This window comes from Pan paniscus, chromosome 6 (genome assembly GCF_029289425.2).
Source record: "Pan paniscus chromosome 6, NHGRI_mPanPan1-v2.0_pri, whole genome shotgun sequence".
Lineage (NCBI taxonomy): Eukaryota > Metazoa > Chordata > Mammalia > Primates > Hominidae > Pan > Pan paniscus.
Genome location: NC_073255.2, coordinates 148744303 through 148766745, shown reverse-complemented (window position 1 = coordinate 148766745; position 22443 = coordinate 148744303). Strand labels below are relative to the sequence as shown.

Sequence of the window (22443 nt, the reverse complement as noted above, 5' to 3'; positions counted from 1 at the left end):
GAAAATTGCAAGCAATCCATTTAACTTTTTAAGATGTTTTAAAAATTGAATTACTATATCTTCACAGTTAGATATAGTTAGGTTGAGTAGTTTGAAATCTCCAAAGTTGTGCTGTTTTATGAATTTTAAATCCAAAGGCAGTGTTGTGAGAATTTGAAATTCTAAAAGTATTCATTAATGTGAGCCTGGTTTAGGTTTGTTGAGCAAATGGTTATTATAAATGTCACCTCTGATAGACAGCAGTTGAATTATAGGAATGTGACATTAGACTGAGCCAATATGATTTACTGAGGCAAATTAAGTTCTACGTCTTGAAACGGTGTGTAAAAATCATTGGCTATGGTTCAGTATGTCCCAAGAGAAACTTCAAAGTCTTTTCATATTATCTGTGTATTTATGAAATATTTTCTATAGTTTGCACATGTAGCTTACACCTAGAAGAAATCATATTTGCTATTCAGGTAAGTTTCTAGAGTCTTTGTTGTATCTTAGATGAGTGTACATGGTTGTATTCCTGCCAGCTATACTCTTTAACCCCCACAGAAAGTTAAAAAGAATTACCTAGATAAGGAGACCACAACATATAGCGAGAGCAGTTTAACTCTATTCAGGAAATATATGGTGTTTTTTATTTGGCTGAGGTGAAAAGAGGCTTTTTGAGAGTGTTAGGTTGCATTTTTGGGTCCACACATACCAATGTAGTCATTTTATTCAGTGTTACCAAGTTGGTATAATTCATAAGAATTTGATCAGTGCACCTGATTTTTGAACATTGTATTTGCTTTCTAGTATCATTGAAATAAAAGTGGTACTTATTGGCACCACCTATTGGTTAGACATTTAATATGTGACCTTTTTGCTGACTTTTGGAGTTTCCTAAATATTTTACCATGATCTCTCTTTAAAGTTTTTTTTTTCAACTAATTTTATTTGTAGAAAACAGTACAAAGAATTTGTAATTTCCCAAAGGTTAACATTATACTACATTTCATTTGCATAATCTCCCTCCATTTATATATGTATGTGTGTGCATATAGTCATATAACTCAACATTAATGAATTGATATGATCCTTAAGGATTATATCAGAGCCTTGATTGTATATGTTTGTGTGTGTATATATGTACATATACACTTATATATGCATGTATACACACATATGTACATATATACACATATACACATCTATACACATCATACATATATACATTTCTTTTCCTGAGCTGCCTGAGAACAAATTGCAGACATGATCCCTCTCTATCCCTGCTTACTTCAGAACATAGCAACAGAACCACAGTACAGTTATCCAAATCAGAATGTTAACATTGCTATAATACTATTATCTAACCTGCAAACCTTATTCAGATTTTGACAATTTTCTCCATGTCTTTTATAACAAAAGAAAATCCTAGCCGGGTTTGGTGGCTCCCACCTGTAATCCCAGTACTTTGGGAGGCCGAGGTCCGTGGATCACTTGAGGTCAGGAGTTCGAGACCAGCCTGACCAACGTGGTGAAAACCCATCTCTACTAAAAATACAAAAATTAGCTGGGTGTGGTGGCATGTGCCTGTTAATTCCAGCTACTCAGGAGGCTGAGGCAGGAGAATCAACTGAATCTGGGAAGCAGAGGTTACAGTGAGCCAAGATTGTGCCACTGTACTCCAGCCTAGGTGACAGAGCGAGACTCCATCTTAAAAAAAAAAAAAAAAGAAAGAAAAAGAAAATCCAGGCTATTTTGCATGCAGTTGTCATATCTCTTGTTTCCTTCGATCTAAATCATGCTAATGACAGCAAAGAAAAAATATAGTTCAAACTATGTTACTACATTACACCGTAAGATATTTTTTAAAGTTCATGCAGTATTTAAAAAAAAAAAAACTAAATCCAAATGATGTTAATGGAAGTAGTGATTAGAGCTTGATTTCATTTTCTAAATGAGCTATGTATGGCTAATTTAGATATAATCACTAGCAATACTGTTTGCAAGATTTGCTGCATAGGAAAAATATGGAAGTATTTCAGTAAATTAAAATAATCAGATATTAAACTACAATCATAGATACTATTGTAGAGGAGGAAAAATATTTCCTCATGTATCCTAGGTTCATGGATTAAGCCCCAACAACAAAAGACAGAGTAACAAAAGTATACAAACAAACATATTTAAGTTCTTTGTGACATGAGAGCCTTCATTAGGAAATGAACACCTGAAGAAACAGTTTAATCTTAGTTTTTTTATAGTAGGTCTGATGAAGAACAGGGAGTTGTAGAGAAATACTAGGGGGTGAAAAAGGTATCGTCTAATGGCAATAAACTGGGAGAAACTTAGGAAGGCCTGTTTATTCAGGTTCTTCTCTGCAACACTTTGTTTTCAGAGATAAGGATGTACTTTTCATCCAATATACGGAGGGCACCTCTTATGACCTGCTCAGGGGAGAATGGCAGGGAAGGTCCGAGAGACCTTCCTGCACATGGTGTCTCTCAAAATAGTCAGTATGCCAAGGAACCATGTTTTAGGGTAATGTGTCCTGAACCCCATCACTATGCTCTATACACATTTTTTAAATGGTTTGCAGCCCATGGATTCCTTTGTATTGGTATTGTGGAAATAAAATACAAATAGGTAATAATAGTTACAGTAAAAACAAACAAAGCCTGTTTAAAAAACCTAGACATAGTCCTCAGTATATGCTATTGAAATGTTGATACACTAAATCAGAATAAGAATGGAAACTTTAAAGTGAAAAATTCCCCTTAGTTAAAAAGGAAATGTTGAAATCCCTTCGAATGCTCTCATCACTCCTACCAAATGTGGAGAAGCCCCTCTCCAGCTTTCATTGCTGGTCAGCAGATTTCTTTTGTAGTTAAGACTCAATGAAAGTAAATAATTTCACATGTCTTTAATGCCTTTTCATTTGACATTCTGTGACATTATGTATTGCTTCAATCTTACGTTCTCTATAACTCTTAGCCATGAGCTAACCACTTCTCTAGAGAAAACATAAAAGCCTTTCCCAAAGCTTTGAAATTTAGAACTAGCAGATCTGCAAACCAGCAGTTATAATCACAAGATTATTTGTTCATGCTTATCATACCTTTTGCGTATTAGAAGGTAGTCATCCCAATGGACAGAGTTACCCACTTTGAAGATCTCAGGAAGATGATCTTCAGACAGTGAGCCTATGGTCAGACCCTTTGGGTTATCCTCAGTGATGTCAAAATTATATTCTTTAAGACTTAACTTAGTTTAAAGAAGCAGTCAACAATAAGCATATTCACAAATTGAACAATACTGGCTAAAACTCAGAAACCAAGGTATGACTATTAAGAAATAAAAGTGTTTTCTTTCTTCTTGTCTTCCTTCCTCCCTTCTTTTTCTTTTTTTCTTTCTTCCTTCTTTCCTTCCTTCCTTCCTTCCTTTCTCTCTCTCTTTTTCTCTTTCTCTTTCTTTCTTTTTTCTTTGCCTCGCGCTGTCGCCAGGCTGGAGTGCAGTGGCATGATCTCGGCTCACTGCAACCTCTGCCTCCCGGGTTCAAGTGATTCCCCTGCCTCAGCCTCCTGAATAGCTGGAACTACAGGTGGCATGCCACCACGCTTGGCTTATTTATTTATTTATTTATTTATTGTATTTTAGTAGAGATGTGTTTTTACCATGTTGGCCAGGATAGTCTCGATCTCCTGACCTCGTGATCTGCCCACCTTGCCCACCTTGCCTGCCCGCCCTGCTTCCTTCCTTCCTTTCTTTCTCTTTCTTTTTTTCTTTCTTTTTTTCCTTCCTTCTTTCTTTCTTTCTTTTTCTTTCTTTCTTTCTTTTTCTCTTTCTCTCTCTCTCTCTCTCTGTCTTTCTTTTTTCTTTGTCTCGCTGTGTCGCCAGGCTGGAGTGCAGTGGCGTGATCTCGGCTCACTGCAACCTCCGCCTCCCGGGTTCAAGTGATTTCCCTGCCTCAGCCTCCTGAATAGCTGGAACTACAGGCGGCGCGCCACCATGCTCGGCTTATTTATTTATTTATTCATTGTATTTTAGTAGAGATGGGGTTTTACCATGTTGGCCAAGATAGTCTTGATCTCCTGACCTCGTGATCTGCCCACCTTGCCCGCCTTCCTTCCTTCTTTTTCTTTCTTTTTCTCTTTTTCTCTCCTTCTTTCTTTCTTTTCTTTTCTTTCTTTCTTTCTTTCTTTCTTTCTTTCTTTCTTTCTTTCTTTCTTTCTTTCTTTCTTTCTTTTTCTCTTTCTCTCTCTCTCTCTTTCTTTTTTCTTTGTCTCGCTCTGTCGCCAGGCTGGAGTGCAGTGGCACGATCTCGGCTCACTACAACTTCCGCCTCCCGGGTTCAAGTGATTCCCCTGCCTCAGCCTCCTGAATAGCTGGAACTACAGGCGACACGCCACCATGCAAGGCTTATTTATTTATTTATTTATTTATTTATTGTATTTTAGTAGAGATGGGGTTTTACCATGTTGGCCAGGATAGTCTTGATCTCCTGGCCTCGTGATCTGCCCACCTTGCCCTCCCAAAGTCCTGGGATTACAGGCATAAGCCACTGTGCCCGGCCCTCTTTTTTCTTTCTTTTCATTTTAAATTGGTTTTGAAAGTATATCTAAAAGAGGAGATACATCCCAAATTTAAGCAGTGGCAACATTAATAGCGTAAGTGTCTAGCTCTGCAAGATGACAATGTTAAAGGACAGCTGTAATTTGGGTACTTTGGTCCTACTGGGTAGAGGCTTTGAGTAACTAGGCTCCTTTCATCATGTAATTAACACATTGTTAAGCAGGCCTCTGGTAATGTTCACAGCTCCCATTTTCCCATCTGCATCTTGATTTCTCCATCTAACCTGGCTCATTTGTACACACCAGTCTCTTCCTAATATTCTGGCTTTTGCTCCATTGACTCATTTTCCGATAGTATTGTCTCACTTAATACCTCACACTTTCTAGAAATTTGACTTTCTTTCTTTCCTCTGCTTCAGAGACTTTCAGAGCCTGTCTCTGACCTCCCAGTGTAAATACCTCATTTTAATCAGCCAGGATTTTACTGCTTGGTGTAGCTAGGATGTGCCTCTGAAAAGTTTTCACTGGCTTTGAGTTGAACTCCAGATAGGATATATAGCTTCTAATGTATTTACTTTGAAATTCAATTATCTTTTCTTATAACACATAACATTCTAATGCACAAAGCAAAGCTTAGATTATTAATTTTGTAAATCAAGCACATAGGAAGGAATAGATGTAAAATTTGTGCTCTGATAAGATTGAGGCCCTACATATTTCAGAAATGAACAGGTTTTACTGAAGGTGATTTTTGAAAAAATCTACTAATATCATCTATAGGAAGTTTTGCTAATACCTCATAATGTTAGTAATTTTGTAGTACAAGTTTAGAAATTCCACCAATTGTGTTTTACTCTCAGCCCCCACCTCCCAAACATACAAAGTATGCAAGTACTGTCAAGAAATAGTGTTTTGAGAGTTTACTACAGAATGGCAGTGTGAAGAGCTGCACCATCCTCCTCCAATGGAACAACCATTATTGATGAAAATCGTATTTTCTTTTAGATTTTAAATTAAATTATTTTTCATATTTATTTATTTTTAAAAATGAAATGGGGACTCACTATATTGGCCAGGTTGGTCTTGAACTGGCCTTAAGCAATCCTCCCACCTTGGCCTCCCAAAGGATTATAGGTGTGAGCCACTGTGCCTGGTCACAAATTGTATTTTAAAACAGGACTAACGTCTAGAAATCTTCCTAAGTGTAGACAGCAAATAAAGAGTAACTGCCAACTCCTGATAAGAATCAAGAGAGTTGGTGAAACTTATATCACGTCTCATTTTCTCCTTCCTGCCTGCACCAGCTCAGCGTGATGAAAATTCCACTACATATACATGTAGCCAAGAAGATGGGGTTCCCTCTCCCATCAGCTTCCAGTCAAGGTATATGGTATCTCACCAGGAGAGGGTAGGCTACTAGCATTTCACATTTCCCCTGGTCCCAGTTGTATAGCCTAAAAAAAGTAAATGTGTAACCCACTCCATATTGTCGCTTCCACACCTATGATGCATGGGATCCCTGTGAAAAAAACAACACCCACTAAAGATGAATTGTGATAAAATGATAACAATTAGCAATCAATGAGGCAGAGTAAGCAAATGCAACAAATGAGAATCATGATCTTTTGGAATTTTAGGTAATAAACTATCAGGAAAAGAGGTAGCAAAAGAGATTTCTAATGAAAAAGAAAACATCATAAAAAAATGGAACTAGATTTTTAAACCCATACATCAAAAGAATATTGAGTATATATATTTCAGCATTACTCAAGGCACTGGTATACAGTTTTTGACAATGAAAAATCTTTGTTTTCTTTGTGTATAAATTCTAGTGGTTAAAGAGAAGTAAATAGAACTTCTAAAATTCTTTTTAAAAATGTTATTAAAATAAGAAATCAGTGGACTACTTAAATAGCAAACGAGCATAGTTGGAAAACGAATTAGTAAAATTATAACTTAAAATATTAGCCAGAATGCTACCCAAGGGGTAAATGCAATGGAATAACCTGAATAAACATTTAAGAGCAGTGAAGGATTGAATGAAAAGACCAGCATACATCTAGTAGGAATTCCAGAAGGAACAAATAAAGTACATGGGTAAGCTGCAGTATTTGAAAAGGTTGAGAATTTGTAGAGCTTTTGCAGAGGATAAAATGTGCAGATAAAAGAAGAAAATGTTATTAAGTAGGATAAAGTTATATCTGGATAAATTAAATAACTTTTGCAGAGGTTAAAATGCCCAGATAAAAGAAGCGAAAGTTATAAGCAGGATAAATAAAAGTCATATCTAGATAAATTATGGTGAAACTGCAGAACACCAAAGACAAAACCAGAAACCAGAGAGAAAATACTGATTACCTAAAAAGAAATAATAGTCTTAGCAGCAGTTACAGAGGTCAGAATATTATGGAATAATAAATATCTTAAAACTGCTGGGAGCAAATGGCCAACTTTGAATTCTTTACTTGCCAAACTGTTACAGTCATTGCTTGGTATCCGTGGGAAACTGGTTCCAGGACCTCTCAGGATACCAAAATTTGCAAATGCTGAAGTCCCTTACAGAAAATAGCATATACTATTTACATATAACCTATGCACATCCCCTCATATACTTTAAATTATTTCTAGCTTATGTATAATACCTAATACAATGTAAATGGTATCTAAATGATTGTTATTACTGTATTGTTTTTTGTGGTTACTGTTGTTGTGTTGTTATTTTTTATGGATTTTATTTTTCCAAATATTTTTGACACCCAGCTGGTTGAATCCACAGATGCAGAGCCCCACAGAACAAAGGGCCTGCCATATTTAAAAGGGGGAATAAAATAAAATTTCAGATGAAGACTTGGAGATTTTACATTCACATTCACTGAAACAACTAGTCAGAGTTCATCATCAGGAGTAAAGAACTGAACCCAGGCTGGGTGTGGTGGCTCACACCTATAATCCCAGCAATATGGGAGGCTGAGGCGGGTGGATACCGAGGTCAGGAGATCGAGACCGTACTGGCTAACACGGTGAAACCCCGTCTCTACTAAAAGTATAAAAAATTAGCTGGGTGTGGTGGCGCACGCCTGTAGTCCCAACTGCTAAGGAGGCTGAAGCAGGAGAATCACTTGAACCTGGGAGGTGGAGGTTGCAGTGAGCCAAGATCGCACCACTGCACTCCAGCCTGGGCGACAGAGTAAGACTCCATCTGAAAAAAAAGAACTGAACCCAGAAGGAAAGAAATGTAAGAAGCAAGTGAGTACGAAGAGAATAGTAAATGTCAGGATAAATCTATTTAAGCATTGACTGCAAACAGCAACAATTTAAAAATATATCATCATCAGAGTTTAAAAGATCCAAGTTCCCAGAATTGTTCCAGAAGAGAATAGAGCTATTGATTAAATGTAGTATTTAAGTCAATTACTTATGTTACACATTTAAAGAATAGAAATAGTATGTATAATTTCCAGAACTATAGAGAGATAAATAAGCAAATAAGAAAACTTAATCCATTTAGAGGGTAGAAATGAAAAAGAAGGGGAAAAAAGAGAAGCAAATAAAAATCATGATATTTGAAAAACAAAATAAGATAGCAGTATAACCTCTCCTCCTGACTAAATTACATGCTAAGTATCTTCTAAAGGATATTTCAGAATTTGTCACTTGTTCAGAGCGTTGACTTACTAGTATCTGAGGACAGCACCGTAATCTCCATGTCATTAGGAATTTCACCGCCTTCGCATATGTCTAATTGTACTTATCGTCTATTTGTATTTCTCAGTTATGTCTTTGTCAAGTCTCCCATGTTAGAGGATTGTTCTCAATATACAGACATATTTGCCTTTGAAACCTTTATAGAACCTAATTACAATATTTGGATTTATCTGGTGGTAAGTGGGCATAACTATTAAAAGAAATATTTTATTTCTATATGACACTAAGGAGACTTTGGCCATTTTTTGATGGAAGCTAATTTGTTGATACTCATGGTAGGGAGGAATGAGAACAGAAACAATGATAGATATAATGATAGTAGTGGCAGTGGCAATTGTAGGAGTAGCAGCTGACACTTCCTTTGAGCTAAGCATTACCTAAAGTATTTTATGGAATTGGTGCCTTTATCTTTATTTTACAGATGTGGAAACCAAAGCACAGAGAGGTTAACATTGAGGCAGTCACTTGCAACCATATGATATGATTCTTAAACTGCACACTTAGTAACAACATGTATTTATCCAATATATTTATCACAGTTTTCCATTTTTGCATTGCTGTGCATTCGTAGCTACATGTTATTTGGTTTATTAGTGGCAAAATGGCTGATGTATTCTAAAATTTCAGCTGCTACTTATAAATCATGCTATGCTTTCCATTTTTAATGTAAAATTGCAGAATTTCATGAATTTAAAAGGAGCCAACTTATAGAATAAATGAGCTTCAATTCTCATGAAATTAGAACTTCCAAGTAATCAGCCACATTTGGCTTAAAAGATACCAAGCCTTTCTTTCGTGTACTACTACTCTGTAAGCTGAACTTAATTATGAATCATATCCGTGGTTTTATGGCAGACTCCAGATTAATGACTATGCCTTTTGTTTAAAATTAAATGTTAAGTATTTATCATTGGGCTTGAACATCTAGGCTGATGTGAAAGTTCACTTTAATGTTTACGTTTCTTCCAAGAAAGGGAACATTTCTCCCACAGCAATTTCATTTTGGGCACTTATATTAAGGGCTAAAAAAAGTGACTTAAAATATTATTTACATAAACAAAATTAGGTTAAATTTTATGAAATTAAATTATAAATTAAATTTTATGAAATTTAAATTTTATGAAATTCAAATTTAATCTAATTTTACAGGTTGTCATAAATTCCAATAAAAAATTCCCTAAGCTTTCCAATTCTTTCCGTGATAATTTTTTCTTATTTTACTATTCCTATCATACCTATAATCCATTCTGTTTTATATTCTCTCTCTTTCTGTCTCTCTCTGTATAAGTTTCTTATTTTAATTGTTAGATTATCAGTTTCTTGGGAGTAGGAAAACTGTTATATACATCCTTAAATCCCACTTTCCACCCTCCTCTCAAGCCATAAGTTACTGCTGCTCAGAGTGTGCATTTTGAACTGTGGCAGGAATAAGGTAAAATGTACAGATAAAATTTAAGAAGTTGCCCCAACCCCAGAGATAGCAGGTAAGGCCAGGAAAGTGAAGTAGGATGATAAGAAAGAAAACGGAAAGAAAAATACCATTCTCCAAACATGCCCTGTGTCATAACCCTGAAAAGACAGGGCTAATCTCAGGTAATTGGAATGTGTAAATATTTGTCTTTTTTGCCCCAGCTTTAATAAGGTATAATTGACAATTAAAAATTGTACGTATTTATGGCATACAATGTGATGTTTTGATATATGTATACACTGCTAAATGATTAAATCAAGCTAATTAGCATATGACCCTCACATATTTTATAGCAGTGAGAACATTTTAAAATCCACTCTCTTAGCGATTTTTAAGTATACAGTATATTATTATTAACCACCTCACCATGCTATACAATAGCTCTCTAGAACGTCTTCATCTTGTCCAACTGAAACTTCGTCTCCTGTGACCAAAATCTCCCGGTTTACTCTCCCCAACCCCCATATCCCCCACCCTCTCCAATCCCTGGTAACCATCATTCCACTCTCTGCTTCTATGAGTTCAACGTTTTTAGAAGGAATATGTAAATATTTGCTATGTCTTTCCTTTATAGTGATGAGTAGTTTCTTAGTCTTCATTATGTTATTTCTTTCTGTTCTGGTGGCTCATTTATCCAGCCTCTTGGTTGTGGTCATGACAATTAAGGACCACTGTAAAAATAGGATCTGGAGTTTCTTTGATTGGGAAATAAATGGAATTGCAATGGCTCTTTGTGGGCTGGTCCCTGTGGACTCACTCTCAGAATCATGTTTTTGATTTGTGCACCCACTCTTTGATGTTTCTTAGTCATATGTTGTGGTTTCTTTGTGGAAAGATTTGATGATTTGGGCAAAGCCAGATACACTGTGGTCAAACACTGTGTCCTATTAACCTTTGTCATTCTTGATGTCTGTGAATTCTTCATTCTGGAGAAATTAGGGAACCTCCAAATGGCAGTAACTGCCCTCCCCCTCAACCCCCGTTATCATCACTTGGCTAGTCAAATGACATAATTACACTGAGGGCTTTAATCTATATTGCTCTAAACCTTCAGGTTGAAAACTACTGTACCTATCAGACTTTTAGTATGCATCCAACTCTGAAATGCCAGCTTTTCCTTTTCCCCACACTATTTTGTCTATTTGTCCTGTCATTTTCCCATTCCCTTCCCTTCTCCACTGACCGACTCCTCTCTGTCGACTGTCTCCTAAATGGGTCCTCTCTGTCCTTTTGCACTCTCTCCCCTCTGTGGCCCTTGCTCTCTAGAGAACACTGATGTATTTCTGTTTATTATTACTTCCCCTCCATCTGTCTTTTTCTAAAGCATTTTTTTCTCCTTTTCCTATCTTCTTTAATTTTCTTCAGGATTCACCTCTCTGACCCAATGGTTTTCTTTTATCCTTGTCTTATCCTCTGTAAAGTACAGTATTCAGCTTATTTTTTTTGTTTGTTTGCTTTTGTTTTTGTTTTTGTTTTGTTTTTGTTTTTTTTAAAGTCGCTGCTGGTTAAATGAATGCTGGCTCCTATAGGGCAAAACAAGAATCTTGATCAGTTTTCCTCTCTCCAACTTCTATTGTGAATAGCATGATCTCTTTGTTTTTTCATTACTCTTGAGTCCTTTTCTCTTCTTCCTTTATGTATACCACATGATGTTGCTAGTGTCTCTGATCAGATCATTCATTGAGAAGCCCCAGTAAAATGATCTTCACTTGCAAAAATTACAGGATCTTAAGAATTTTGTTAAACTCGTCTTATTCTGTACTGGAAAGCATTGCTCATATAGTACGTCAGGATTTGAACAGTGTTTTCCCCAGCAGGAAGAACTGTTATTATGTACTGGATCTGGCAAACACTGGTATTCCACAAATACCAGATCCTGGTAATGCTAATGATGATGGTAATGATGTGGGTGAGTATTTTGAAGGCAAAAGGACAGAAGTGGGAGGAGAACAGAGACACCCATGATTAGGTGGGGGTAGAGTGTGAGTTAGGGAGAAATAGCTGCTGGGACAGATGGATCATAACACATGTTCGCTTGTCTTCATTCTTCTGCCTCCAGGTTTTAAAAGGTTCTACTAGTATCACATAAAGTGTCCAAAAGCTTCACTGATGATAGTTGTCTCCATCAAATCATCCAGATGGCTTATTCCCCCCTTCTTCATTTCCCGTGACCATGGAAAGACAGACACTCTCCATTTTATTGTCATCGGTCACCTAACTCAGAGTGAATGGGGTGGGGCTGGAGAGGAAAATAAGGGGTAGTTAGGTTAAACTAGGACGCAGATTTGAAGTTCTGAGGATGTGCCAGACTTAATGTAATTCTCGCGACAGCTCTTGGAGACATTCTGTTGGTACACAAACTGGAAAGTGTGAGGACACGATCATGTCATCATGTCCCTGTCCTCCTTTTCTTTGTTTATTGCCCCTCGTCTAGCTCCGATTTGGACCTCAGGAGAGGCTCCAGTTTCTCTCTGAGCCTAAAGCCTTTTCTTTTTTCTTTCCTTCTTTTTTTATTTTTGTTTACAAATTTTCCTGATATTTTAACCACTCTATTGAAAAACAAGCAAACCAACCAAAAAACGCTACTTTCATTGTTATTGTTTGTTTGCTCTATTATTGAAAGAGAGTAAAAGGGAAGACCTTCCTCTACACATGTGACAAATAAACTTTGCAATTTTTTCATCACAGCATGATGTCATTCTCACACCTTTGTTCTTATACAGCATTATCATACTGTAAGTCATTTTTGGGAGTTATGACTTGCACATGATCTGTGCATTATTGAGAGAAATGTGATAAGTAATAATGTAGATAGAGGATCTAAATCTGACGATGTAGATTTATCATCTTCTTGACTGTACTAAGCAAATTCATCTTTTTTTTTTTTTTTTTTTATGGGGTCTCGCTCTGTCACCCAGGCTGCAGTGCGGCGGTGCGATCTCGGCTCACTGCAAGCTCCACCTCCCGGGCCCACGCCATTCTCCTACCTCAGCCTCCAGAGTAGCTGGGACTACAGGCACCTGCCACCACGCTGGGCTAATTTTTTTGGTAGAGGTGGGGTTTCACCTTGTTAGCCAGGATGGTCTTGATCTCCTGACCTCATGATCCGCCTGCCTCGACCTCCCAAAGTGCTGATATTACAAGTGTGAGCCACCGCACCCGGCCAGCAAATTCATCTTTAAATTGACTTCAGGTTAATGATGACTGAATGTTTTTAAAAATAAGTCACCTTTGACTGGTTTCATTTTCTATCACTAATATAGTAAATATAGATGGGAGATATTTTTGTCCTTCTTATTTTAAAGCATAGAGGCCAGGCGCGGTGGCTCACACCTATAATCCCAGCAGTTTGGGAGGCCGAGGAGGGCAGATCACAAGGTCAAGAGCTCGAGACCATCCTGGCCAACTTGGTGAAACCCCATCTCTACGAAAAACACAAAAATTAGCTGGGTGTGATGGTGGACGCCTGTAGTCCCAGCTACTCAGGAGGCTGAGGCAGGAGAATTGCTTGAACCCGGGAGGCGGAGGTTGCAGTGAGCCAAGATCGCGCCACTGTACTCCAGCCTGGGAACAGAGCGTGACTCCGTCTCAAAAAAAAAAAAAAAAAAAAAACATGGGGGAAAGGGTGGGAGGTGGGTGAGGGATAAAAGACTACAAATTAGGTTCAGGGTTTACTACTCAGGTGATGGGTGCACCAAAATCTCACAAATCACCACTAGAGAACTTACTCATGTAACCAAATACCACCTATTCCACAATAACCCATGGAAATAAAAAAATTAAAAATATAATAATTTGGCTATCTTAAAAATTAAAACATAGGAAGATAAACAAAGAAGGAATGAAAAAGCTGAAAGAGAAGTGCTATCTTTGGAGTATGCATACAGACATATTCACAATGATATGACATTAAATTTTTCTGTACTTCTTACCTGGAAATTGAGAAAATAATATATGATAAAAAGTGTTTTGCATCTTCTATATATCCAGCTAAGGTAATGTCCTTATAATTGGGGTAAAAATAATAATTTTTTCTACTTTACTGACTAAATTCTCTTTTGTTTGTCAAGGTGTCCTGTATCCTGCTAAATTCTCCTCACTAGAAAATCATGTCATCATGAGTTTCTACTGTATATATTATTAATATAATCCTGGTTTCATTATAATTGGCTTTATTACTTATGTTTCAAGAAAATCTCTATCAATATCCTTTAAATCCTTAAATTAATATGTCTTCAGATTTGTGTTCATGCTTTTGATATTTGATAAGCAACTATTCATAGGCCTTTTGTTTTGTTTTGTTTTGTTTTAAACCTCCCATTTTGATGTCAGTATTTTTTAGGGCCAGGTGACCTTCATCTACTTCTGGAATAAGTGTTGGTGCAGGAACGTGCTCCACCAGACTAGGGTTGGAGGAGAGATTTGGGGGTTGGAAGCCAGGCTGCCTCTTAGAGTTCTGCTCATTTTCTCCACTTGCTATGAACCTCCTTATGAATGGGAAACTCAGATGTTGAAGTTGGAAAAGTGTTATTCAGATATGATTCGTATAGATTCTGTCGATTTTGTCGGAATATTAACCCTTAGTTTAAAACCATGATATTGTAAATTTGGGCTTGTTGCAACACATCAGTTTCTCTTTATTCTATTTCTATTCTGTTTTTAACTTGGGTATCTCTCATTTGTTTTAGGTTTAGCAGTTTCCTTACAGCTATTGCACGGAGACATTGAACAAATCAGAAGGGAATATTCATCAGTATTTTCTCATGGAGTATCCATAACAAGGAAGCTGGGATTTTCAAATATTATTATGCCTGGTAGGTGACTTGGGACGTACCGATATGATGAAATATGGGTATACTATCTGTTTTTGATGTTTGAGAAATTTTTCAAATTGCCAGCTTTGAAGCATTCACATGGGCCATGCTGAAGAATGAAATGAGGTATGTGACTGTAAGTAAGCACATTTTTTTCTAAAATATCCTTTTCAGTTTAATTTTAAAATATTTCCTTTTGTATAAATTTTCTTGTCAGTGATTTGAAGCTCAAAAATGTCTTTACATTCTGATTATTCTAAAGTTGTTAACTTGTGGGGGCCATGGCTACATTTCATTATGACCAGGAGAAGAAGGAAAACTGAGTTACTGTCCAGAAAATATTGTACTCCTTGATGGAAAATGTTGGTGAAGATGCTTAGAGGATATCCTAAATTTTGATAAAAACGTACTGAACACTAGTTAGCCATATGTAAATAAGCAGCCATATGCAAATATTATATGTACTTCTATACCTTTTCTAGATCTATTTGTGTGTATGATTTAGATCTATATTAGCGCCCCCAAAATTCCCCAAAAGTAGAAAAGATGTGGGTTAAGCAGTTTTACAGTGTGAAATGAATGCCAAATTCATTGAAGCTGATGCATTTGGGAGTGGGTCAGTCGTAATCTCTCCACGAAAATAAATTTTTAAAAGCACACCCCTTTATGTGCTTATGGAAATTTAGGGTTTTCTGAGTGTGTTCATCTACAACTTACGGATTGGATAAGAATAGTACATTTGCTGATGAGGAAGGATGTGTATTTAGCAAAAATTGATTTAGTCAGTCAGCAGGCATTGATTGAGCATCAATCAAAACTTTGTGCCAGGAGCCAAAAGTTAAAAGATGAGTTCATTCATTCTACAAATAAATATTTAGCACTTTCTATGTACAAAGGCATTCTTCCAGATACTGGAGCTATAAAACTGAACACAACAGAAAAAACTCAAAGGACTTACTTTGTAATAAGGAAAATTATAATAAATATGTAAGTAAAACATGTATGTTCAAAGATGATGAATGCTCAGGTGAAAACCAGTGTAGGTAAAGGGCTAGGGAATGTCTTAGATGGTAGTGGGTGGAGAGATGGAGATTTGTGGTAGGTAAGAAATTTAGGTGAGAAGGCAGTAGAGTAGAGACCTAAAAGACATGAGGAAGCCGTGCAGATAAGAGGATTCCAGGCATAGCAACAATAAGGGCAGTGGTCCTGCAGCCATAGAATCGTGGCTTGTTTGAGGAACTGCAAGAAGGCTAACTTGGTCAAAATACAGTACTGGGGATGGGAATGGAGATTCGAAGAGGGAAGTCATGTGGACCTTGTAGGTCACACTCAGCACTTTGGGTCTTATTCAGAATGAGAAAGGAAACAGCTAGAGGGTTTGGAACAGAGGTGTGACACTGCTTTACATTGCCACAGGATCACTGTGGTTGCTGTATAGAGATTATACCTGGAGGGAATATGGGAGGGCAGCAGAGAAACAGGGAGACCGGTTTGGAGGCTGTTTGAACTAATCCACGTAAGTGGTGATCATGGTGTTGAGCAAGGTGTTAGCAGTGGAGATGGCGAGAGTAAGACCTGTTCATACTTTGAGGGGGATTACAGTCCACAGGCAGAGACACGCTGTAACCTGAAAGGAGTTGGAGAATGCAGCATGCAGAGCACAGAGTAGTTGTAGAATCTTATTGAAGGAGTCTCGTTAAAATTTCCTGAGGAGGTAGCACCTGAGCAGGGTCTTCAATGCTAATGATTCTAGGCCCACATCCCCCGAGTCTTTGTTCTCCACTGCACTAATAGCAAGTACCTGCTTTAATAGTGAAAGACTGTGTAGTCATAGCCAACATGGCTGTACCTCTGATGTTTCTTTTGTTTCTTTGTTTGTTTGTGTTTTCTTTTTTAGAGATGGGGTCTCACTCTGTTGTCCAGGTTGGTGTACAGTGGCACAGTCATTGCTCACTGCAGTCTCAAACTCCTGGGCTCAAGTGATCCTCCCACCTCAGCCTCCTGAGTAGCTAGGACTACAAGCATATACCACCACATCTGGCTAATTAAAAAAAAAAAAAATTGTAAAGATGGGGTCTCCCTATGTTGCCCAGGCTGGTCTCTAATCCCTGGGCTCAAGTTATCCTTCTGCTTTGGCCTCCCAAAATGTTTGGATGATAGGCTTGAGCCACAGTGCCTGGCCCACCTCCAATGTTAAAAGGAGATTTCTGGCCTGACGCAGTGGCTCATGCCTGTAATCCCAGCACTGAGGCTGAGGCGGGTAGATCACCTGAGGTCAGGAGTTCAAGACCAGCCTGGCCAACATGGTGAAACCCCGTCTCTACTAAAAATACAAAAAATTAGCCGGGCATGAGTGACTGTAATTCCAGCTACTCAGGAGGCTGAGCAAGAGAATCGCTTCAACCCGGGAGGCGGAGGTTGCAGTGAGCCAAGATCCTGCCACTACACTCCAGCCTGGGCAACAAGAACGAAACTCCATCTAAAAAAAAAAAAAAAAAAGGAAATTTCTATGCTCTAAAAAATTTTAATTTCTAAAATTCTGTGAAAGTCATAATTTTGTGAGAGAATAGCCTTTTAAAAACTTTTGAAGTTTAAAAGCAAAAAAAAAAAAAAGAAAAAGTCTAATTGTTATTTAGTAATGAACCACTAGAGTTCTAGAAATTTCACACTGTCCCTAGGAACACAGGGCTATGACCAGCTGGGGTTATCTTCAACAAGCCTTGGTTCTGTCTGTACCTATCTATTTCTTTGTGTGTGTCTGGACCTCTTATTTTCTTTCTCTTTTCCTTTCTGTCTTGATCTTAATCTTTCTTTTTCTTCTTATCTTTCCTCCCGCCTCCATCTTCTTTCCTTCTCCTCCTCCTCTTCCTCCCCCTCTTCTGCTTCCTCCCTCCTCAGAATAGGACTAAGCTACACAGGTTATTGTGGCTTACATTTAAATTTTTTTTGACATATCCTCTTGTTTTTACAAATCAAGAAATGAGTTCTTTTAAGTCATGAATTTTATTATAAAAGGACCTCACTTGTGTTTGATCTTCCATAGAAACAAAGAGCTTCTGCCCTTTTGTCTACAGATAGAAGATGACGAATAGCATACTAAGTAGTAGTATTTCTGGGTGCTCCATACCCCACCCTCCACAACCAAGAAAAGGGAAAAACAATAGACCAAATAAAATACTCTTAAATTATTGACAGTATTTGTTTTAAATGAGGTCTTCTAAACCACTGTTTAAATCCCATGTGTAAGTGCAAGCAAAGGAAGTTGTATCTGACAAGGCACCTGGCATAGCTATGAGACCCAATAATGAGATTGCTATGAATAAAGACCTAAAATGACCAGTATCGCCCATTGCACCATTTTGTAATTGCTCGACTGAAATTCCTTCATGCAAGGAAGGCTGAGAGAACATCCTGTAAGTTTTCCTCAGATGACCTGACCTAGCTTAGGGACCCAGTCAGCCTGAGCATCTCATGGTACTGTTGTCGAAAATGACTGTTTATAGAACTGTTTACTTGGTGGCATGCTATTCTGTGGCCCTTGCAACTGTCCATTATTTCCTTCAGTTGCTATAAATAACTGGTATTTCCTCTTCAACAACAACAACAAAAATTCATCCCACTGGGAAGCAAATTGATGGGCAAATCTAATATATTAAAAAAAAAAAACATTTTAGAGCAGAATGCAGCCAGCTGCTGGAAGAATTCCTCAGCTTGGTCTCTGGGCAGTATCATGGAGAAATTGAAAAATATAAAGCAAGATGACACTTCACTGGCTGATTAATTGTCTGGGATCTGCTGTGCTCACGCAGCTTTTGTGTGGCTTTAATGATGGGCATGAACTTCTGTGGAATAAGGCTCGCTTCTGTCCCTTTCCGGTACCACCTTGTTAATGCGAAGTCTACACTGTCCAGGAAAATTGTTCTTCCAGACATGTGTCTGTAGCGCAGGGGAGTACAAAAGAGGTTTTTTTAAAAGCACTTCCTTCTCTTTCTTTTTTCCCTTTCTTCCTCTGGCTTTTTAATCTTCCATAATAGAAAAGGGAGAGATGTGTGTATTTCCTTAAACAACTGAAAGCAACTTTAAAACTCAGTGGAATTTTTTACACTGGGAAACATGCAGTCATTGTTTTGTTTTCCTTTGTTACTTTCAGACTTGTCAATTCATTCTCACCAGTGGCTCTAATGAAAACTTGAGCTGAATTCTTCCATGAGAAAGTGTATGTGAACAATATTTCTGATCCCAATGTTACACTGACCGTCTGCAAGCATAACTTTTTTTTCATTGTCTAGATGTGTCCTTCAGAGTTAATTTGCATCTTTAGCATTCTGATAGGGGTCAAAACAGGTGAGGCACATGATTATACCAACAGGACCAAGTTTATGCACACAGTCACCGCCTCTCTGCAGAATGAATTATCTGTGATCCTGACAAGGACAAGAACATACACAAAACTCTTTTCGATCACAGAATGTAATCAATGCCAGACTCTTTTTGAAATGGGAAAAACGTAGGCACAGAAATTCTCCACTTGTCTCACTATTGTACAGACAGGTCTCCTGGTGTGAGGAGGTACCTGTCCATATACTTCTGAGTCATCATGAAGTCCTCTGGACTCTTCCTTGGTTAAGGGTCTGTCACACAGCACTTTATTTCTTAGAGTGTCAGACTTCCAACTGAGAAAAAACATTTTCTGTGAAGCTCTGTCACTGCCACCTCCAAGCCAAATAACTCTGATTGAAGGCGTTCCACGGTCTGGGCTATGAGAGGGAGGGAGAGCAGCAAATTATTTTAATCAGTGCTTTCCAATAGGAACATCATTTGAGCCACAAAGGTAATTTTAAATGTTTTGGTAGCCACTTTAAAAAAGTGAGAATAAAAGAGATGAAATTAGTTTTAACCATATATGTTACTTAACTTAAAACATCCAAAATATTAGCGTTTTAATAGGAGATGCATATGAAAAACTACTGATGAGTTATTTTACACTCTGTTTTCAACCTCAGTCTTTGAAAGCTGGCAAGTATCGTACATGTACAGCATGTCTCTTTTCAGCGAGTCACATTTTAAGGGCTCCATTGCCACATGTGGCAGTGGTCACCCTGTTGGACAGCCCAACTCTAAATATCTTAACAGACCCTAGGCAAAGCGGGCCTGGCCTATTGCTAAGTATCAGGAAGATCTAAGTTTCCATCCATCAGACATTCTGGAGCAAAGCTGGCTGATGTGTCAGGAATGGCATGGAAGATCTGACTGTCTTCCCTGCTCCCCAAATGTCCATTTTTTACTCTGTGATTCTTTCCAGGCAAAATTTTCTTTGCCTCCATCATGATTTCACTATTTAAGCTTTCATGCCTGTACCCTATTTCTTTAGAGACTTGTTCCCACATATCCATTGGTTAAACTGTCATTCTTTGTTAGGGAACCCATCATTTATACATTTCATTGCATTCACTTTTAGTAGGTCTTTGAAGCTCTTAGCCCTAAAACTTTTTTTTTTTTCTTTTTTCTTTTTTTTTAAACAGGGTCTCCCTCTGTTACCCAGGCTGGAGTGTAGTAGTACAATCATGGCTCACTACAGTCTCAGCCTTCTGGGCTCAAGTGATTCTCCTGCCTCAGCCTCTTGAATAACTGGGACCACAGCAGGTGTGCCACCACACCCAGCTAATTTTTTATTATTTGGAGAAATCAGATCTCCCTATGTTGCCCAGGCTGGTCTTGAACACTCCTGGGCTCAAGTGATTCTCCTGCCTCAGCTTCCCAAAGTGCTGCAATTACAGGCATGAGCCACCATGCCCATCCCCTAAAAAGATTTAAGTGAAAACACTGGAGTGATAGGGTTGAGATTTGGGGACCAGTTTTAATAGTAATCTGAGGATTTATTTGTTTATTTTGTAAGTATTATTCAAATCAATCCTCCTTTTTCTTTATCCAGTCTATCATTGATGGGCATTTGGATTGGTTCCAAGTCTTTGCTATTATAAATAGTGCTGCAATAAACAAATGTGTGCATGTGTCTTTATAGTTCAAATAAGTTAAATTTCTATTTGGTCAAAGTTGACTAAATAATGATTTACAGACTGGAGTTAGAAGAATGTTATAGAGATGTTTGTCTTATGTTTAAGAAAGTAAGCAATTTCGAAGGATATGAACAGACACTTCTCAAAAGAAGACAGTTATGCGGCCAAGAAACATAGCAAAAAAGCTCATCGTCACTGGTCATTAGAGAAATGCAAATCAAAACCACAATGAGATATATCTCACACCAGTTAGAATGGGCGATTATTAGTAAGTCAGGAAACAACAGATGGTGGTGAGGGTGTGGAGAAATAGGAACACTTTTACACTGTTGGTGGGAGTGTAAATTAGTTCAACCATTGTGGAACACAGTGTGGCGATTCTTCAAGGATCTAGAACCAGAAATACCAGTTGACCCAGCAATCTTATTACTGGGTATATACCCAAGGGATTATAAATACATGCACACATTTGTTTATTGCAGCACTATTTATAACAGCAAAGACTAGGAACCAACCCAAATGCCCATCAATGATAGATTGCATAAAGAAAATATGGCACATATACACCATGGAATACTATGCAGCCATAAAGAAGAATGAGTTCATGTCCTTTGCAGGGACATGGATGAAGCTGGAAGCCATCATTCCCAGCAAACTAACACAGGAACTAACTCTCACTCCTAAGTGGGAATTGAACAATGAGAACACATGGACACCAGGAGGGGAACATCACACACCAGGGCCTGGGGGCGGTGGGGGGCAAGGGGAGGGAGAGCATTAAGACAAATACCTAATGCATGCAGGGCTTAAAACCTAGATGACGGGTTGATAGGCATAGCAAACCACCATGGCACATGTATACCTATGTATCAAACCTGCATGTTCTGTACATGCATCCCAGAACTTAAAGCAAAATACAAACAAAAATATAAAAAATAAATAAAAGTCACTTTGACAAAAAGAGAAGTAAGCAATTTCATTATTATTATTGTTATTATTATTATTATTATTATTTTATTTGTTTTTTTGAGATGGAGTCTCACTCTGTTGCCCAGGCTGGAGTGCAGTGGCACGATCTCGGCTCACTGCAAGCTCTGCCTTCCATGTTCATGCCATCCTCCTGCCTCAGCTTCCCGAGTAGCTGGGACTACAGGCGCCCACCACCATGCCCAGCTAATTTTTTGTATTTTTAGTAGAGATGGGGTTTCACTGTGTTAGCCAAGATGGTCTCGATCTCCTGACCTTGTGATCTGCCTGCCTCGGCCTCCCAAAGTGCTGGGATTACAGGCGTGAGCCACCACACCCGGCCAATATAAATATTCCTTACTATGTACTGATAGAGAAATACACATCAACAGATGGAATTGAAACAGCAGTAAGCCTTCTTTTGGAGAAAGTAGATGTGCACTAGTAAGATTTGATTTTCCTTAAAAATATATCCTAAATCTAGTTGGGCATGATGGCACACACTTGTAATCCCAGCACTTTGGGAGACCAAGGATGGTGGATTGCTTGACCTCAGTTGTTCAAGACCAGCCTGGACAAATGGCAAAACCCTGTCTTTACAAAAAATACAAAAATTAGCCAGGCATGGTGGCGTGCGCCTGCAGTCCCAGCTACTCAGGAGGCTGAGGTAGTAGAATTGCTTGAGCCCAGCAGGTTGAGGCTGCAGTGAGTGGAGATCATGCCATTACACTCCAGCCTAGAAGACAGTGAGACTCTGTATCAAAATATACATTGATATATATAATGTATCTGTATATATCCTAAACCTAACCAAAGCTTACCACCCTCCAGCTCTAGTCACTGGACCCCCACACCACTTAGCTTAGACCTGAACCCTGATGTGCGAGGAGATGGTGGTCTTTAACCAATGAATGCCACGGTGA

The 22443-nt window shown here is 38.2% G+C and overlaps 1 protein-coding gene across 7 annotated transcripts in view; it reads left to right on the top strand.

Moving 5' to 3' along the window:
- The window catches only part of DOCK4 (dedicator of cytokinesis 4), a 471214-nt gene that overhangs the window by 267365 nt on the left and 181406 nt on the right, over positions 1–22443 (top strand). For all 7 annotated transcript variants that reach the window (XM_003811224.6, XM_008963612.4, XM_034964844.2 and 4 more), the window contains exon 13: positions 14412–14537. In XM_003811224.6, the coding sequence (XP_003811272.2) occupies positions 14412–14537 (126 nt within the window). The remainder of the gene's footprint in view (positions 1–14411; positions 14538–22443) is intronic.